Here is a 22448-nt window from a genome sequence, read left to right on the forward strand (position 1 = left end):
ATGTCCACGATATTCTCAAAAAAAACTGATCCAACTTAGATGGGGTTCTTACCGACGTTTTTATTAAGTGACACTTTGCGTCAAGAAATCATTGTTCATTGTGTACCTGTAAGTACGTAAATTAATTATTATAGTTACTATGTTTCCCTATTTTTGTTTCTGATACATTTGTAATACAATCCGTTACCTTTAACGTTACGGTACAGCACAATACAATAAAACAATTTTTAAAGGACAGTGTTTAGTTTATTTCTGGGGCATACCTTTCATATTAGATTAGGCAATCTGAAGACATGACAGATTCACACAACTTTATTTGTTTATTTAGTCAATTAATAAGTCTCAGTTTCAATAATGAACACGGTTTTCGTATCAAATTAAGGTGATTGTAACATTATCTACATGCTTTGTAGATCTTTATTTGTTTTACTAGCAACACAATATTTGATGACCTGCGTGGCGGAGCGGTCACCATGTCAGCCTGACGCGCAGCCTGACGCGGGTTCGATCCCCGGCCAGACAGATATCTAAATGAGGAATTTTCTGTTTCTTGGTCTGGGTATTTGGTTATTTGTCTATGTGTGTGTCCATAGCACCTACGATACAGGGAATCCTAGTATGGGGTTGTGAGTGAAGAAAAAAATCTACTAAAACAACAACATAACAAAATATGGCAATATCTGACAATAAATAATATGACTAATTCTATTCAGTAACAAAGAAGGATATCGCTTTAATTCTATGACTAACAATGCTCCCAATACAAAATGCCTACGGGTTGATAGATACTACATACCTTAAAAACGTTTTTTCGAAGTTAAGGTCAAATGTGCAAATGCCATTTGCCTGCATTTCTTCTTTGCTATTAATAAAATTGATATGACATGTTTTATAATAGGCTCATGTCTTCGGAAAATCTAAAGTTTTAAATACGAATTTGAATCACCAATATAATGAATCGAAATTTTCCAATTCTAAATATAATTTGGAATTCTCATCATTATAACTACAAAATTCGTAGCAGCAATTGTTGTATTTAGAAATTAGGCTAACAGTCCCTTGGCCAATAGAAATACATTCAGACTTTAGGACGCTACATTTATTTAAGAGTATATCATTCTAGATATCACTGACTGATCTTAACTCCACTAATCCATCCACCTAATCACCTGATGAGCGACATTATTATTACCAATGCATGTTCGTAATCAAGCACCTTTCTTTTCCGCTATGAATCCCTAGAACGATGTGATTCATAATCTTCGTTCGTCTTACGAGTCATCGGCGCGATTTGACCATTTTTTATCACTAATTTTGTTACATACAGAAACAACAAGAGTTGTCCGTATATCGTAGTCAACAACTTATTAAACAACAAAAACCCGCAATTTAGACGAATCTACAGACACCTCTTTTGTTAAAATCCGTCTAGCCGTGCTGCAGGTACCAAATGAGACACGCTCAAAATTAGATTACCCTCCGTAGTTGTATAAAAATTCAAGAACACTGATTTATCCCGGTATCTTATATCCAAAGTCAATCTTGAAGACCGTCAAGATTCTCTCATTCAGTGCCCTTGTCATCAAATTGAACACATAATTAGGAGCGAGCGGTCGGTGCATAAACGGCATGACCAGAATGTGACCAAATCATTTTGTGTAGCGGTCATCATCGTATTACGGTTCGTTTCGATCGTTTTTTGTTCTTATTCCAACGTCGCTCGTTTCACGCTCGCAAATGAGTACTAAACGACCTTTCTTTCCAGTTGTGTGCCTATCTGTACCCTTACCATGAGTTTTCAAAACATCCCACAATTTTACGTTACGTTTACTCAATCCATTATTCTGTTCCGTTTGCTTAGTAGACTGAGTAAACGTAACAATAAGTAAGTGCTCAAGTCTTTTTGTCTACCTCACATGTTCGCAACAAAAAGAGACAAAACATAAAGCGCCATTTGTCAATTTAGACATTTAATGTTACGTTACTGACACTAAAGTTCTGATACAATTTGCTTGAGGCGTTGATTGGAAATTTTATGGGCAAATACGTAAACAAATACCAAAACAGTCATATTTGTAAAAACGTAAAAACTCATGGTAAGGTAATTAAAAATCAGAATCTGCGTAGCACAATGTATCAATCTGCTTTGTACAGAGTCTCAGATGCGCTTACTGGTCAACGAAATAATAACAACGTAAACAATATTTGCTATAGATTCTGGTTTAAATCGTTTTGATGTTACACATTCCTACAACAGTAACAGCTTCGTGATTAGATACTCCGTCTCTCAAAAGGATGTCCAAAGTTTGAATACCGGAAACACGCCTATGATTTTTAAAATTTACGTATTTGAATGAGTATTACAATTCACTTGCTTATATGGCGAATGAAAACATGGTGAGAAAAGGTTTTCTTTAACAATGAGTTCTTTTAAAAAGGTTCTCAAGAAAATGTGTAGTGTACTATTTCGCACTTCGCCAGCGCAGTGGACTACAGCCTAAGACCCATCATACCCTGAGAGAAGACCAGTGCCCGGCAGTGAGACAGTAATGGGCTGACAAAATCAAATATATACGAATATTAAGTATTGTACCTATGTGCCAGTGGCTTTATAAATATTGCAAGGATATCTACATTGGATTCTCGGTAATAGTGAACAGGTATATCCAAATTAGGTATGTGTGAGTTTTTATTTGTCTTTTCTAACTAAATCAAAGATTAGATTTATAAATCAGATAAAAAAGAGAACATCATTTGAATTATGTTTGCCATCACAATATTTTGTAACCTAATAAGCAGGTTGTTTAAAAAAATATTTTACTAAAACTAAATTCTGTTGTAAATAATATGACACATTTATTTAACGCTACGTAGTCATTGTTACTATAGCTATTTTCCTGTTAAATGACAACTTTGTTAATTGTTATTGTAAGTTTTATTTTAAGTAGGTAACAGACAGTCAAAATTAACACATTGATTTCTTTTTGCAATAAAAAAATGTATTGCGCAAAGTATGAAGCTACCAACCGTACCCTTAGGTAAGTTTGGTAGCTTGAATTGGTTGGTATGAATAAAGGTTAGGAAAAGGTAAGCCTTTTCCTAACCTTTATTCATTTCCACCAAACTTTATTTCCAAAACCTTCATATATTGGGTTTTTACAAAATTACTATCAATGTGTGTACTGTTACTATATAGATACGAAGTACATAAAATAATAATGAAATAAAATACTCTTAGGCAATTAATAATTTATAATGATTACACACTATCAATTTTTATGGGTAAATACTTTAATGAAACTAAGCGTGAAAGATAACTTACGATAAATCATTATATGACGTATTTACTGATCATTAATTCTAATATTTAAAAGGGAAAATGAGAAATTACGTCAGAACACGTCGACTCCAACATACCTACCTACTGTACGATACATGCTCATAGACTCGTAATTTTGGACACATACGATTGGACGATTTAGCTGATTTTCGATCGAATTCTTCGCATAGATTAAAACAATCACTACAACCCCTCCCTTCCGAAATAAAATCCTGGCTACGACAGCGAGAGCCTACCCAAAGTCGGTCATACTCGTCTCTACCCTTGAGGATTAAGGAGGAACGACATCACTTGTGTTCTACATATTTCACAAATGAATTGAGCAGAAGAATTCTGATTTCATTCTTCCATTTTAGAATTCTGATTTAATTCTTGCATGTCCTGACAAATTCAACATCTCAAGCGAAATTACATGGAATTTTCGGAAACCGATGTTTAACCCAACACATTCAAGATAAAGAATTTTGTAATTTAATTTGTATTTCTATTCTTTCTTTCTATTGAATAATATACTTATTAATTTATGTATCGACTTTGAATTTGTAATAATCATTCTCTTTATGTAATTTTATTGCACATAGCGTTTGAAGCAAACTATACAACAATATCTGAAATCAATATCTATAAGTGTGTGCGTACACTTACTCTGTCTACGCGATCATGTTACTATCATACAATAAACTAACGCGAGAAGTACACTTTACAGTCAGTAATTAATAATATTCCATATATATTTACGTACCAAGTTTACCTGAACATATCCAATGAGGCCGGTCTTATGTTACCGCCGCCTTACATTACACGGTTATTTCACGGCTTATTGGTTCACGTCGTATACATAACACGGTATTTACGCATATAAGGATTAACAGGAATAATCCCAAAATGACTCAAAAGTAGGTTCCACGTTCATTGATCTTACTCATCCCAAATAGCCACACTCATACCTCGTCCGAGCCGTAATGCAAACGTTACCGCAAATGTTTTCCTGAAAAACGTGTCATACGTGGCGACGAGAGCGCGAGCGTCGTCTTCACTCACAAATGTCACTCAGGATTTACGCTCGATCGTAAATCAAGATGGCCGCCATTCCCTCGTACGCCTCACCCTCCACGGCCCACCTGCGCCCGCGCACAATAATTGAATATTTCACGGAGCTCTCTCAACACCTCCGGGAGACCATTGGAATACAATGTTATATTTTACAACTTCGCACGTATTGTGTTAGGTCCTAAACTGTTGATGAGTGATCTTGTAAAATGCATTAAGTTTAATAGCGATTTTAAATGCAATATTTCACATCGTTCAAGACACGCCTCGGCAGTTTAGCGTCCAATGTTTTATGATGATTTGTTTCCGTATTGAAACGTATCGTTCACTCTAATGTTGCTTTGTGACGAGAAAGCGACACTGATATTAGAATTTCACGCCGACAGAAAATATAGCCTCCACTAACACGTACTTACAACAGTGAAAATATTAATAATAAATAAAATATTATAGCTGAAAATGGGATCCCACCTGAGATCAATCACTTATTGATTGCTGATGAAATTTTAATTATTATGTAACAAATATGTAAATTTATCAGGATAGTATACGGGAACATGTCTTGACTTGTTCTATCGTACAGCTACAGGAAGCGGCGAGCGTGTGACCAACTAGCAGAGACAGAGATTATTCTTATCTAATTTGTCTGTGGGTACCATAACATATTTTAAGGAAAATAAATTATCTAACAATAATAACAAACAAAAAGAGACTATAGTTAGTTACAGTGTACTTACACAGGTCAAGTGCCTGAAAGTACATAATTAAGTTAAATACGTTGATCAAAATCAGCTTTAATAGTCACCTATCAAATGCAACTCACTGCGGTAACCTAAAAGGAATTCGTAAACAGCCTAACCTAACCTAAACTAGTGGAAATCAATCATTTATACTAAATCGAGAGAGCGCTACACGCGAATTATCTGCATTAGACATGTTAATCCACTCATTTTAACTGTAATTTTATTCCGTATTTATCGGTGCATTCATTACTGTCGACCGCAAATCGGGCACCCAAAAAGCTCGCTATTTTCCACCATACGCGCCGCCCGATAGCCGGGGAATGCTGCACTACTCGGAAAAGTGTCATTCAATACACACCAACTATTTTAATACACCTACATTAATTGTGTAATTATAGACAGGCGATTATCTTGCTTTGTTAGAATCCAATAGTGGTTTAATAATTTTGCGTTCACTTGTAATTTTGTTTATGTGTACGACACGTAGTTATTAATGTACTTGATATTAGTAAATAAGGGGGATTTGTGAAATTATGTATTATTTATTACATATTAACGAACCATTTAATGTTAAGCCATGACTTTTGGTGGATCTCATTGTAATGACCAATGATTAAATAAATATTCTATTACCTACGTTATTATATTTTTTTAATGTATATTTAAGTAATAGATATAATAAAGTGACATATAGTCTACCGATCCTAAGTAGCCACTGCTACTCACAAACATCTGTAACCAACCCTGTAATATCAAATGAAGTCGATAACAGATGCGTGACTATCCTTAGGGACTAATTTATATCAAATGAAATATGAATGTCCATTCGCCACTAATATATTCACGTGTAAAAGTATTCTGTATAAGGGTTCTGAGATAAAATAATTGAAAATGAACGATTGTTTCAGGGAAGAGCTTCTCACTCACCATAACGGTATCCACCTCACCGCCCCAAGTAGCTACTTACATTAAGGCCATCAAAGTCACCGTGGATGGACCGCGGGAACCTCGCTCGAAAAGCAGTAAGTTATAATTTTTGAAGTATTACTTTTTAAGCACGTTTGGAGGAAAAATAAGAAAAGTTACACACCCAACACCGTCACACTAAAACGACAAGTTAATTTTAACCGGGATTTGTGCGCGTCCATGTTCTTTAAAAGATGGTAGAGTCCTTCGTAGTTTAAGTGCAGCTATGTCATCACCTACTGATAAAAAAAACATAATACTATAACATGCGCTGGCATACCAATTGATTACCTGCGAATAGATAAACACCACAAAGGTGGCTTCAAACTACATTATCGCTAATTCGACACAATCGTTACAAACGTCGCTTAATGTAAAACTAAATTAAATTTAATTTGATTGGACATGTCATGCCCGGGGTCCAATTTGTTATTATTCGTCGCACTGTTACAAAAACCACAGTGGGACGTAAACAATTAAAATATATTATGTACCTACGTTCCTATAATTATCGTACCGTTGTATTACGTTTCCATCGTACATGTATTTTAGAGGTGACAGTATTGGTCGTAAATTCCACTACGAAGCTGAACTGGATTGCTCCGATCATGCTCCATTATGGTGTTCCAATGAGAAGGGATATAGAAGCTTGTGGTCAGCTTGAGTGGAAAGTCATATTGCAGCTCCATTATAAGAATCTGACGATCTCCGAAAGATGTGAATACTGAAGTCTTAACAGATTTTAACCACTACCGGCCATCTAACTCCTGACTTCTTCTGACGTTAGTAAACTTTTTAAATCAATAGACAAGGTGCTAAGTTAGAAATGGTACGATTATAAGTACAAATTTTGCTATCAATTACCATACCGATCTAGAATATGATCACTCCTTTCCGTGGATGGCTTAGTGTCGCGGATTCTCAACTAACGCACAAGCCAGGCGGGGTGACTATGACCAATCTCCTGTCAGAAGTAGACTTTTTGGATTGGTTGATAAAGTTGAAGATGTCACTTGTAATATATAGGTTTAAATAAGTAAACTAAATAAGACTCTAATTAATTGGTGTGAAACTTTTTTTTTAGGAAATTTCATATACTACTTTTTCAATACAAATGCGAGCCCACCCGTAAGTTGAAGCTTGTTAAAATAAATAATAACCGTTCTATTATTATCGCGTGTATTTTTACGTATAATTCATATGCGATACGGTCGGATACCTACCGCGCTGATGTGGTCGCGCTATCTACTCGTAGATAACTGTTTTCTTCCCACGGGACTTGGTGATTTATCAGTGGGTCGTCCCACAAGGACGTTCTCTTGTCTATAAAAATGTAGTAAAATTTAACGACTCTTTAATTTGTAATTATGTTGCCGAAATTTGTGGTTTTGGATTTTTGTTGTTTTCAATACTTTTATATTACAAATGAGGGAAATTTTCTGTTTATTAGGTAAATAGGGGATATATACATAATTTTACTTTACAAAGTTTAGTATTTATTTATCAAATCATAAAGTTAATGGTGTAATTTTTGTACTTTAAATGTGCCTTTAAAATATAATTATTTACGTCCGTTAAAAATATTAATACTCTTTGCCGTACCTAAAGAAATATTAGTATGATTTCTATATCATTTACAATTTTAGTACCAAAAAATGTAGATGTTTTACGATTTTTATACGAATATGGGTAATGACTAACAAACCTACCGTACTTGTTTGAAGACAAAGATTTGGTTTAAATTTCACTCGCATCTTTTCTCGCTAACTCACTGAAAGACACCAGTCTGAAAAAGTTATTTTTCAATCCTAGCCCCAAATACGTAGAAACAGAATAAACCTAAACGCAAACTCAAAATTAATCACGGATCTTTGATCTTGATCTTTGCAACAAATCGACATAGCGCCTAGTACCCACATGACTCATAAATGTATAATTAGTTAACCTTACTTATAAAATAAGCCAAATACTCTAAATACTCCAACCATAAGCCAGATACTCTAAATACTCCAACCCGAAACAACAAACCAAACAATTCATAACAGAGTCTTCCGGCATCCGCAGTCACGCAAAACTAAGGATTTTGAAGAATAAATTGGAAGTATCGAAATTGGCCGACAGGAGCACGTTACGCCATATGGAGTGCCGGTGGCAAACAATAGCGGAATTATGTCAGTAATAAGTCCCACTCACGCACGTAGCAACTGCTCCTCCACCTTTGTACCAGACGACAGCCTTGGCGACGCCAGTGAAAAGCTATAAAAAGTAGTATGCGATGAATAAATTGAAAAACCTGTCTGTCGTTTCAAAGAAATTACAGTTTTACTACGGGCGTATCTGGGGGCACGGACGTGCGCCCGCCAAGTCGAAAAAAAAAAGAAAAAAATTGGCTAATATATTTAACATTTTAACCCTTACCTGTACATAGTGTTGAAGTCGGCGCTCGTATTGGTGTTAGTTTATGTCGTGAGCAAATTACATACATATAAAGCACCAATTTCTAAATAATTTGCTAAACCATATCGAGATATTTTTGTAACTTGTTATAGAAGTTGCATGTATTTTCTATTATGACCAGATTTTTTGTAGACTTACAATCTTTTTATAATTATGTATATGTTTAGTGAGATAAGTACAATATATACATTTTAAACAATATCTAAATGTCACGTAAACAGAACATTTCCTACTAAGAACGCAAGCTGTTAAATTATTAATATTAATTATAAAAGAGGTAATGTTAGTCCAAATTAACCCGACTAATGGAATCATGCTTTTGGTAATACTTGATACCAAAACAAAGCCAAAAACCCCAAACATTTATTTTTGAAACAGCCGTTATAAACTTTCTTATTTGGCCGCTTTAAATTAGCAAATATTCGTGCAAAATACCTACAACGTTAAAGGGATATGGGTTCAAAATAAATAGGAACATCACAAGAAATCACCCTAAATTGCATTAAAGCTGCAAACGAGAATCCCGCTTATTGTCCAGATATCCCGAAACAAAGAGTGGGGACAAAAGGTACTTAGCGCGTAAGCCCCAAAGTCCGCGGGACAAGAAAGGAAGATCGCGTGCACAAGGGACTTAAAAGTTTGAGTTAATAGACTTAATTTGTAGGCCCCGGTGTAAGCCGCTTCGCTTGACCCTCCGTGGGATGTATAACGTAATATGACATATCGATTGTATCGATACGTTTTAAAACGGATAGACTTTATCGATAACTCTCAAGAAACTTTTTACCAGAGTTATGTGATGTCCACCGTCCACAGTGAAAAATCTTTTATACGGACAAATAATTTTACACTATTTCTAAATATGTAAGTAACAATTTATTAAGGGCTCACTTCTTTGCTGAGACTTTAAATTCAGTATTTTTTTTGTATATTTACACTTCACGATATGACAAAATACTTTATGCTATAAGTTTTACTTGACTTGATCTATTTATTTTTTGAACACCAACATATTGTTCAATTATTGTATTTAAAAATAAAATTACTTAATCATACAAATATATTTTAATAGAAGTGAATGGAATAAATATAAATTTGGTAAAAAAAATCAGCTATAATTAATAAATGTATCGATATAAGAACATTACTAGTCGCTGTCATATTATTAAACATAAAAACAATTGGCTTCCTTTATTGTTTGTCGATTTCACAACATAATTGCGGTATCGATATATCTTGTGCATTGTGTAAACTCATAAACTAATTATCTGGAGGATATTTTTTTGATGGCGACCGAAATAATAGCGTCGGTGCCTTTTTAAATAGAAGCGCAGGATCGGCTCTTTCATTTTTGGACCGTTAAATTAAAAAAAGAGCACCTTTCTGCCTAATTAGATGATTGACACATGCCTATTTATTTGAAACAGGAAACTGCAAACGGAATAAACTATTTTAAAGGTTGTTTCTAGCTTATACTGTTTGCATCGCGTGGTAGTAATTGGCATTCAACCGTTCAATTCGTTTCAATTTGAAATATTTTTATAGAGACCTCAATATTTTTATTGAATAAGGTAGAACAAGTAGATTTTGTTTTTTTTTAAATTTACAAAAAACACAATTTATTTGTTAGCAAATTTAAATATTTACAATTTTCGGTTGTTTATGCAGAATAGTTTGTATTTGGAGATTTAAAAAAAAAGTCAAATCTATTCCATATTTTATACAAAGGATTATTTCCATAACATGTTAACTCTATTATTTAAGAGATTTAAATATTTCTCCCATTGCAGTTAACTGATCATAAAATTTACGGACAATTTTCTCACATCCCGCCTCATTCCAGATACAAATGTACCAACGCATCCCATTAGGACGATGGGCTTCCAAAGAACCTTCATGGACACGACGCTTGCGCTGCGGGACTTCGACTGCAATAAGAACCCTACGACGAGGTCTCTACGGACGCTGTCGCATGAAGAACGAGAGTACAAAACTAACGCTAATATACCAACTGGTGGTAAGTGCATTTATTATTCTGTCAGGAATATCGTCAGGAAATTATTTAAAAAAACAACTTTTTATAAGCCGGGAACCTAAATTTTCTTAAATAAATTAACACAACGCAGAATTAAATTAATTAAACCCAAATTAGCAGCAAAACTGGCAAAGTAACTTCCTTTACAATAATCGGAAAATAACTACCCAGTAGACGATCTACAGTGCCCTTTTATACACCCAGATTTGACAATTAAATGTTCTTACTTTTACCTTCGCTCCCAATAATTATTTATCTAGATGCACGGCGATGCGTCCATCAAATTCTTAAAGAAGTAAATCTTCATACGGTGATAATGTTCTGACAAGTGTTTTATAACGTTTAAAGTACGTAAAACGGAATTAAGTTCAAGTTGTTTATGTAGAGCTAAGGATGTGACAGCCTATTTTATGAATTTCAATACAAAGTTCAAATCTCAGGTTCCAGAGCTCAAAAAATACCTCATTAGAATACATTTATGCTTCTAATATGTTCTCGCTCTAGTTCCGACTGGGTACTTATGTATATTTAGATATTTACCCATTTTATTATTACAATATCTCATTACCTCTAAGGTAGACAAATATAAGTCTTCCCGGTTTATTTTTTAAATCAATAACATATTTTCTTCCGATTTGTTTACTACAAGTTATTACAAAACCGTTATATACAGCAAAGAAAAGGAATCATCGAATTATTACCATACAATTCGAGAAAAAGCTTACATTTACATAAATGACGGAGCAATTTTAAAAATAAAAAAGCCAAACCAATTCTAATTTCGAAGCACAGTGTTTACCGTTGGAAATAATTGTGTAAATCATACTAAACAAAACTAATTTCATTCGTAATTATGTCCTAAATAACTGCAGTGTCCCGGCTGCGCTAAGTGTATTAATATCCCCGCTCATTACCATTACATCTCACAATCACGACCCTCTAACTGACTGCCGCCTTATTTGCCGACGAGCTGCAAGTCACACACTCATGAATCTACTAGAAATGTACGCCCGTTAATAATGAAGAATATATGCATTATGACGTACCAAAGATCGACTTGGCAATTTCTTCTCACTAGACAGTGTCATTTTTGCAGTCATTTGTGGGCAAAGATATAAATAAATTGTCAGATATTTATATTTGGTAAATAAAACATTAAAGATAGACAGATTATTAAAAATGGGCGTAAATTATTACACACATTCACACATTATCATCATAATAAATTGATTTCCTAAGCACGATATCCTGAGTTACGTACTTACGAATCGAATTAACAATATTGAAAGGACTTATTTTTATAACTCGTGACATCATGATGATAAGCCAATACTTACATGAATTAATTAATAGCATATATATGAATTGAATACAATACCAATAAAGGACTTCGTAGACAATCGTTTTCATTTTGTTAACTACAATACACAACTTTTATCTAATTTTGTAAAGACTTTATTCTTCTCATCTTGCAAACTTATAATCAATGACAATTATATGAGACATATTCGTAAATACACCTAGTTTAGAGTAATTAAAATGTGTCAATGGCAATCATACGAGGCAAATTCGTAAATAAACCTAAATTTGAGACATTTTCCCTAATAATATTTTCTAAGAAGTCATTTCTATAGCGTCTAAAGACACGTTGACAAGCATCGCACGTTTACAAGGTAATCCCGGCAGCGAGATCCATCAGCGCGCATTACTAAGTTATTAGCCACAACCCGCTGTTTTGCAATACTTTGTACTCTTCATCTTGTAACTTTGTAAATACGACTTGTAATATATCCTACTGATGACTACTAAAATGATTAATAAATGTAAACTTTATGGTGATTGAACTCTTCGGCACTCTGACGTTAGTATTATAACTTCAGTGTAGTGCTGTTTTGCTATGCTTTGGTTTGAGGATTGTGGTAAGAAAAATATTTATACGAGAAGTTCCAACTTAGTCTTCAAGGGCAGAAACCGTACGCGGGTTTTTTAGGGTCGATTTAGGGTAGTAGACAGACAATTCTACCAGAGGAATATAAAAAACAAGCTTTCAGTAAAGTTAGCTAATCAAGTCACTAAGCTAGTTATCTTATTAAACCGAACGTGTATGCCAAATTTCAGCACAATTGGTTTGGGTTAACTTGTTCATAATCCAATTGAACGATTTGACCCTCATATGCACACGAACTAACAATGCAATTAAAATGAAAGTATGTGAAAATCTTTTCGAAAGTAGCCATTTCTGTATCCTCTAATGTCGTGTTGACAAGCGTCGCGTGTTTACAAGGCAATCCCGCCAGCGGCTCCATCAACATGCGCATTACCTAAGTTATTAGCCACAACCCACCGCTGCTTCGCAATTCTACCAATTCGACTGTACACTGTAACTTGGAAGTTTAAAAAAGGAATTATATTCCAGGTATGTTAGAGAGTTACTTATGTCCCCAGAGAACGGAACGCCAGTCATTTGTTTCTACTTTTGTTCAATGTGGAATTGGTTAAAAGTCTTTAACCACAATGACTCCTTAACAGATAAATAAGTTCCTAATCAAGCCATATAGATAATATTTTGAAAAATATATATAAATATCCGCAAATATACCCCTTTATTCGTCAAGAAACAATCTAAACATAACAACCAAGAAATTCTGTGAACAAACTTACTATATTCAATCGCATTTTATTTTATTTTACCAAATATTCCTCTAATTTAATTAACTTCATACCTCAAAATTAATTAAGATGAAAACACATTCTAAATTAAATACAAACTAAAACCTCTTTCTTTACTATGCTAAAACATTATAATAATGTCTACAAGTTGACTCCCCACTTAACGCAATTGTAACACGTGTTAGCTAGTAAACAATACATGCTTGTTATATCAGAGCTATTGCAAAGCGAAGGCACAATCGGAACAACGCAATTACAATCCGACAGAACACCTTGCTAGCCGCTATCGGCAATCATAGATAATAAACATACGTGAACTATGAACTGTCTTCATCCATATATTGGAGCAGTACATGTATAGAATTGTAGTATTGTTTGTACACCAAAACATTGTACATTTGAAACTTTTAAAATGTTTGGAATTTTTATGTAGTACCTACATATAGATAAGAATTTAGAAGAATAAAATAAAAGTTATAAATAATTACTGCGTTTTATGGCATTGAATAATGTTCCTTTTATTTAAGATGCGCGTGTCTTTTACCATAAGCACTTTACCATTGAAACAATGCGTTAAATGTTCTGCTACTGTTGAATTACTTAGTAAGAAATAATAGGCTCGATTTTCTTTTGATGTACTTATATTGGATAGATTAACTTGTATTTGTATATTAAAACTGATCTTCCAAATATTAATACCATTTTAATAGTACTTAAATTAACTTTATAACGGTTTTTAAACTGTCGCGTTATTCTTGGCTTCATAGCACCAACTCCATCGCTACATCTACTTCTGTCACATAGTACCACTGTTTGCACTGTGTGTTTGACTTTGAAGGGTACAGTCATCGATATACTACTAAAATGTCATTGGGTACAGTCTTCAAAATCTCACTAATACTTATGACAGGTAACCTTCAAATTTCTCAGAATGATGTCCAATGATATTTCTGATGTCCACAGGCGATAGTGTACCAATGTTTATAGGCGGTATATCCTTTACAGAAGTGATCTGTATATCCATTTGCTTCTATTATATAAAAAACACCATAACCCATACAATACAGGGTTGTTATACCGGGTAATTGCGTGAGGAGCGAAGGCACAATCCGAACAACACAATTACACACTGATGGAACACCTTGCTGCCGGTATCGACAATCACAGGATAATAAACGATGTGCGTAAATCTTCGTATTGTGTTGAATGGGATACAGTAGTTTAGGGTTATATGATCGGTTGATGCGAAAAGAAATTAACTATGATTGTTTCTTTAATTTATGCGGTAATAATCATGTTTACGATATTTTATAAGTTTATCTTAACATAACTAACGTTGTCAGACTCCATATTTGTGTGTAGATAATTTATTAAATGTTTGTTAAACATATGAATGCAATATAAATAAATAAATAAATTATATACACGCGACACATAGATGACCACTTTCCTTACGGACTTTTTTCCTTAGCGAAGTCTGTTAAAAATCTATCTATCTATCTATTTAGCAGGTATAGACCTGCGTTAAAAAATCTCGTAGAAAAAATGTGCATTACATAATTTTGTAGAGTTTTTGGAAAAGGATTTTCTAAATGAAATCATCAATTTCTAAAAATATTTGTGCTGTGACGTATAAGTTACAATTTTCAAACAACAAGCGCAAAAAAAATATTTAACATTTTTTGAACTTTTTTAATTAAAAAACAACTTTATATATACTATACTACTACATACTAACACACTTTTTGTGAATCACATAAAATTTAATGCTGTAAAGTTATTTTTGTATGATATCAACTTTTAGTTTAGTCATATTATTATGTTGACTTGTTATTATAATATTATACATTAATAAAATATTTTAAAATTAATTAAATATTTTCCTGTTTATCCATACTTAATTAATTTTTGATATTACTAATTGTAGAATAATACCAAAGTACGTCGTAGTATTTTAAAAATTGTCAAATATTATAGTAAAAAGGAAAAATAATTTAGGAGTAAAACTTCCAAACCGTTGTATGCAAAGTAACGTAAAAACTGAAGCTCATTACATCCAAATCTCAAGAGCGGATATCACATTGATAAATCGGACATAGTTACAAGAGGTCGACAACCTTTGGATGGTCTACGAGAGAAAAATAATAACAATAATTTCAAATACGATCCAGAGAAAAAACAGACGGCCGCCGACACAATGTCATTACGCCGGAAAGTCCATAGATCTACGAAATGTAGAGACGTAACTTGGTTTTGTTAGTCGATTATTCCAAAGCTCTGTACGGTGTAGTAGTAGTACGTGGTAGCGGTGTATGTTTCTTGACACTGTTGGTGTTCTGTGTCGGAGTTGTATCTTTTGTAGTATATTTAGAGTGCTGGTTTCTCTAGTAGCTAAACCCTATCACCATTAGGGTATCTAGCCCCATCGCCAAAATAAAAATCATTGTGAACATACGTTGCAAAATCCCGTTTGGTTTCTTTTATAAAAATATGCCTCTAAAAAGTATACCCATTATAATTAATATAAAATGACATAATTTCACACAGACTTGTCCCATTCAGGAAAATGTTACATTTATTAGAGTACAAAAATAAATAAAACGACACTTATAAGAAATTAGATTAAATTCTAACAACAAAAAAGATATTTACCTAATATACACTATTAACTCAATTCACACCAAAATAACTTTAGGAAATGTCTTATTTTAAATAAGACGCCGTTGCGTAAAACGTTCAATTCAATAAAATATTTCATCGCACCTTATTTCCGGTACAAATTTCAATTTGATTGATCAATTTCGATGATCAATAACATCACGGGCGCCATGATTGGCTACCGGCTGCTACCTAACGATTGTCTTGTGACTATTTCTTCTATTTCGATACAATGGCCAGTGCTCGGAGGTCTTGGGAGAGAATTGTTAAAAAAATAGAAGCTTCGAGCTTTGTGTTATGAACTAGATCGGAGGTAACTAGGGTTGTTAGATTATACGATTTCGGATCTATACACTAATACACGTAATTCTTTTACAGGTGATGTGGCTGTTTCAAATTTGAACTAATTTTGGAAGTTTGATCGATTTAGCCGGAAGTGTTTATTATCATTTTTATGATGATCGGATAACCCTTTGGTTATAACTATCTCCTAAGTCTGTGCTCTTATTGACAAAAGTGCAAATTTCGATTTTATTGATCAATTTCGATGATCAATAACATCACGGGCGCCATGATTGGCTACCGGCCGCTACCTAACGATTGTCTTGTGACTATTTCTTCTATTTCGATACAATGGCCAGTGCTCGGAGGTCTTGGGAGAGAATATTTAAAAAAATGGACGCTCTACAGCTTTGTGTTATGAACTAGATCGGAGGTAACAATAAGGTTGTTAGTACACGTAATTTACATGTCATGTGACTGTTTCAAAATTGAACTAATTTCGGATGTCTAATAGATTTAGCCAGAAATATTTATTAAAATAGAAATATTTTTTATGATGAAACCTTTGATTGTAATCTATGCTCTTAATCAAAAGAGTGCAACTTAAATGTAATTTTAATTTAAAATCTGTCCTTACCACAATAAATAAAGTTATTTGAATAAAAAATCCAAATATGATTTCATGTATTTTCCTTTCGAATATTCGAAAGTTTCGGTAACATCGTAACTCATAACGTTCCTTTTTCGGATATTTTTTCTTACAAATATCCGAAAGATCGGTTACGGTCACAGAGCTCAACATCCCCGCTCAATGCAGCAACAGCGTTGCCGCGTAGCTCTGCGGTTACACTTACTCAAATAAAGTCAATCTTGGTGCGAGAGCGAGGGTCCGTGTGAAAATTTGATAACGAAACTATCTGTAGATCGATGGGGCTGCAGAAATCGAGGGGCAATAGCTGCGGTTTCAATCCGTGTGCTACTGTGGGATGTAATAAGCGTCAGGGATTAGCCGCCTTCACAACCGCGACGCCGCACGCGCCGTGTTTCATCACATACATTTCACACTACACTCACCTTACTACTCGCACTTCCCTAATGATAGCTTCATGCCTATCACACTTATGTTATGAGGTAGGTATGTTGATTTACTTCACGTATGTAATCCGATTTCTGTAACTACACATTGAAGTAAATTTGCTATTACGAAACTTAAATTTGTGAAGTTAATTTCAGCTACTAGTATCTGTATAGTAGTAGTTATCTTTACACTACGGTAAATAGGTAGTTTTAAATGTAAAGTGTTAAATATAATTAATTATAAAGCATAACTTTAAACATTAAGGAATTTTTGAAAAAAATATAATTCAAACTGTGTCATTTATGTTGTACCTATTTTAAATAAATTATTTAAAAGATAAAGGTTTGTGTACGTGTATAAACACATGAATGCTATAAACACATGAAACTTAAGGAAAGAGTTAATTTTAAAAATAATGTAAGGCAAGATATAGATACTAAAAAAATATCTTATAAACCGTCAAATATCGAAGCAGTTTTAACGTCATGGTCATAAATTTCAGAAACCCATCAACGGTCAGTCCAAATAGATCTAAATTGACCACGTACTTCCCAAATGTCTTTATTTGGAAAGGATTTTGTAATTATCCGCGACAAAAAACTTTATAATCGGATTTTAGATCGATTTAGGCGTTTATGTTTTATATGAAAAATAGAATGGATTAAAGATTTTTGTGCCGAGATGGGTCTTCTATGAGCAAAATTTAATTTTAAGAGGTGCTCTTAATAGTTAACTTATACGTATAGTCATACTTAGGTTACATTATATGTATTATGTTGTTAACCAGAATTGAACAACAGGTGGAGCTAATATAAGCGTGCTAAATTACGAGTAGGTTTCATCATTAGTCTATACTAGGTGTCTATACACCCCATTGCTTTTGGTAGGGAAGGATATATATGCAGTTATCTTTGTAAGATTGCCTTGTGTCCCGTCCCTCCTCTGGTTCTGTATCCAACACATCTTCCCTAGTTAACCTCGCGTAAGCCGCACACGGATTGATTAACTAGTATGTCGTAACAAAATTAAATTTGAGATCGATCTGAGACGCTCCCGAGTTATAAGTACGCATTAAAAATAAGCATTAGCCGAAGACAAGTTGCAGGGGCATTAAAACTATAAAAACGTATGGAGGGCGGGGCAGTGCGGGTGGAATTAAGCTCTCTAGCCGCAAACCACAGCTTCTGGACGAGCTGGCTTGAGCCCATCGTCCATTATCTTCACTTCGAACAGTAGTACCTGTAATTGTTTTTCCCGGCTGCATTAATGATACGAATCGAAAATTATTTTGATGTAACAGGGACAGCTTTTGAAATTATTTGGATAGATCTTGGTTGGTTTGTACCTATATCCACTAGCAAAGGTTTCGCGAAATAAATTATTGATTAATATGTTTTAACTGTAATTGTGTAGTACCTGTAATTGTTTTTCCCAACCGACTGCATTAATGATACGAATCGAAAATTATTTTGATATAACAGGGACAGCTTTTGAAATTATTTAGATCTTGAGTGGTTTGTACCTATATCCACTAGCAAAGGTTTCGCGAAATAAATTATTGATTAATATGTTTTCTCTCGATGTACAAATATTTACTCGTAGTTTTAGAAAAGCTCAAGCTTGTGTTGTCAAGTCGTTTGAGCTACAGAGTGTGCTAAAGAATAAGATATACATAATAATATTATACATATATAACGTTAGTTACCCTTCGCAGATGGGTAAAAATAGTTAAAGAAAATGTCGAATTCATGTTACAATTCGAAACTTAAAATTAACGAGCTTTATAAATATTATCGACACATACAAAATCGCCTCGGAAAAGTCTGTCTCCCTTACCACACCCTTAAAAACGGAACACAGCAGCGCCTAACACTGCTGTTATTAGATAGAAATAGGTGTTGCCGTAGTGCCGAAGTCGATCCACAAAGGGTTCTACCACCTTCATAATGTAATGTAGTAAACATGTTTACGTACTTTAATATAACAATCTTCATCGCGAAAGGCAAATATACCAAACACCAATCTATAATCCGTCTCGACGCGTCTACATAATGAATAACTAATCCAGTTTATTTCGCTTTTCACCTTTCCCCCGTCTCATTAGAATCGGCCACTATTTTCCATTGACTAGTAAATTCCAGCGCATTTTCTCTCATTTGGTAAATTTGTAAGCGCAAAGCCAAATGCGTTGACCGCAAACCGGAGATGTCGAAAGGAAAACTGTGTTCTGGTCTAAGGTTTGCATATTTGTCTTATTAAGGTTTTAAGATGGCAACCACAGGGTTATATTTATCGCTAACGTTAACCCGTGACTGTTCCACTATTAGATTTAGTTTTCGTATAAATATATATATTTTCGTATAAATTAAGAAAATCTTAGAACGTTTAGCTTACTGGCCAAATTAGTGTAGTAATCGTATACATATCGGCGAAAACAAAGCGACAGCCTTAGCACTTTCATAAAAGGAAATTTTCAAATTATAGTAATAGTGAAAATAATCAAAAATTATTATTATATACGGTTTGTCAACTTTATCACATTTTACACTGGGTAGGTTTGGTTCTGGTTAGGTTTTTTGGACATATAAAATATAAAACCTCGAAAATTCTACCGTCGTTCTGCGTCGTTCTTTCAAAACACAACATTGATATTTAGGAGCAGACTTAAAAAGAAAAGTTTTTACTATCGTCCATTTGCGGAATTGCGAGCACGTATCTCAAATGGGAGTATTAAAGAAGCGCTACTTCATCTCCAAGGATCAGGTGGGTTCGAGTACCACGTAATGTCTCGCATTTGCGGTCGCCGCCGGCAGGATACGCGCTTGTACCGTAATGAGCAACACATAACGAAACCTTACAAATAATTCCACCCACGAAAAAAACACACCGAATCACGTACTCCTATCCTTCGGAGGAAAACGCGTATCAAATAGCACCGTGTACAACCCTTTCTCTTTCCTACATCCCGGTTCCCCTAAGAGTGAGAGAGACGCCAAATTAATAATCGCTCCCGATATTGGCTGATACATTTTTGAGGTGTGCAACGGACTCAATACAATCAATTATTGTTCTACGTGTTGCTCGGCTACCTTCTGTCGGTAATGTGTTTAAATTCGTGAAAAAATATTCTTGTAAATTATAAGCGGTATTTTCGTTACCACTTGCCTTCTGGTAAAATTGGAATCGAAAATAATGTAGTTTGTAAAGTAAGGATGAATGGATATGAACCTTTGTAACCTTTGCAATTCCTTAATACGTACCTAACGAAGGATAGTAGCAGTATAATCCTGAAATTTGTAGTAAAGTGACTAAACAAAATAAATCTAAGAACTAACACATACACTATCCTACATGCCTAAGTAGGGTACAATACAATAATGACCCTATATAGGTATCTATGTACCTTTTTTGTTTACGAGGGGGAAACCTTCAAAAGTTACCCGACGACATGGGAGCGACGCCAGGGTATGTGGGATTTTTACTCCTATTCTAGTCCTGGGACTACAGGGACAGGTATCTATCTACCTACTTAGGGTAATGTAGGTCTTCTGTGAGTCACAGAAACAACTTATTTTCACTTTTAAATTTTGTCATAGGCTCGAAACCTTTTAGATAATTTTATTGTATTAATATCCAAACACCTTTTCCTTTCCCATATTTGTACACTCTGATATAACTTTATTACTTAAATGTCTTTGATGTCATTATTCTTTTTAATAGTTTACACAGGTACAGGTATACAATTACCAATACTCTATAGAATATGGTTTGCGAAACGGATAACTTCCACTTAAAATTTCAGAAAACATAATCAGGAACTTTCATAAATAATCATTACGACGACTCGACGACAATGACACTATACACGTTTGAGTATTCCGAATTTGAACCCCGGCAACACTCATAAAATACTGATAAACTTAGAATTCTTCTCTGAATATGGGCGTTTGAAAAATTACATTCTTTCTAAAAGAGTTCATACATAATCCTGTGAAGTGTCGAAACGTTTCTTAGTTATTAACTTATTACATATTAAAGAGCATTGTGAACTGTAACAAAATTCTACTTACACTTACTTACAAAACTGTAACCCGATTGCCGAAAGTCTCTAACTCGCCAAACCCAGGAAAAAGACATTCAAAGTGCAGTTCTAAATAGGTAAGCCGTGTCCTATGACGCGGTACTGATTTGATTTTCCCTCTGAAAGAGCACGAACATTGCCTGCTCTTGCACATACGTAGAGAAGCACGCCACAAGAGCCTTTGGTGAAATATTTTCTGATTCTTACCACATTTTGTACCTTACAATTTTGTTAAGTGATCCGTACCTACTGTTGCTGTTTATTATTTTCTGAGTTGTTTCCCGACACTATATAGGAAAGGCACGTGCCTATGGCCTACAGTAAGTTATCTCATGAGAAGTTAGTCCAATAATAATATGGGTTTCTATTTTCGTTGATACGATTTCTACTTTTCTTACCACTTGTTTTAATAAGATATCTGTATCAAAAAGAAAATATTCCCCCAATTCCTGGAGGTTTTCATATTTTTTTCACATATTGCTTAGAATCTAAATCTGGTATTTCGGTAGTTTTAATGTACAATTAACCACTTAAGCAGTGTTTTTATTTAAAAAGTTCATTAAACACAATTCACGTCGCATTAATCGGAAAATTAACAAATCCCGTCTAGAAGGTTCACCGTCAACACAGTTGGCATTCCAGCAAGTACATATCTCTATTGCGCCGGTATCTACCTACGAGATGTGATAGGTAACGCTAGCCCGCGTATCGCGTGTACCGCGTATAGTGTTACGCGACCGGCCGGCTGTATCAACGATCGTCAATCGGCCGGATTCATTCCGTGTAACAATACCTCCGGTGGGGCTACACAACCCGCGGGCGAACAGCGAGCGGGGAGCGGATTTACGTCGCCTTGTACGTACTCACTTTATCTCTGTGTAGACACTTTTTGGCAAGCATATGCGTAGAAATGTGAAATAGTCCAAACAAGAACAGTTTTACAAGTTTTAAAATATTGAGTTATAGCTGTGACATTTTTATTTTTATCTATTTCTAATTAACAATTAAACGATAGAAATGAGAATTATTAGCGCTTATCATACGTATACACATATGCATAATAAAGTATGGAAAGTATATCATATCAT

The 22448-nt window shown here is 34.3% G+C and overlaps 1 protein-coding gene across 1 annotated transcript in view; it reads left to right on the forward strand.

Moving 5' to 3' along the window:
• Window positions 1-22448, forward strand: part of LOC140753859 (uncharacterized) — a 57097-nt gene that overhangs the window by 18067 nt on the left and 16582 nt on the right. Inside the window, exons 3-4 of the mRNA XM_073088662.1 lie at window positions 6042-6155; window positions 10400-10573. Of these exons, the coding sequence (XP_072944763.1) occupies window positions 6042-6155; window positions 10400-10573 (288 nt within the window). The remainder of the gene's footprint in view (window positions 1-6041; window positions 6156-10399; window positions 10574-22448) is intronic.

This window comes from Epargyreus clarus, unplaced genomic scaffold (assembly GCF_041222505.1).
Source record: "Epargyreus clarus isolate Ecla_fem2 unplaced genomic scaffold, WU_Ecla_fem_2.2 ptg000027l, whole genome shotgun sequence".
Classification (NCBI taxonomy): domain Eukaryota; kingdom Metazoa; phylum Arthropoda; class Insecta; order Lepidoptera; family Hesperiidae; genus Epargyreus; species Epargyreus clarus.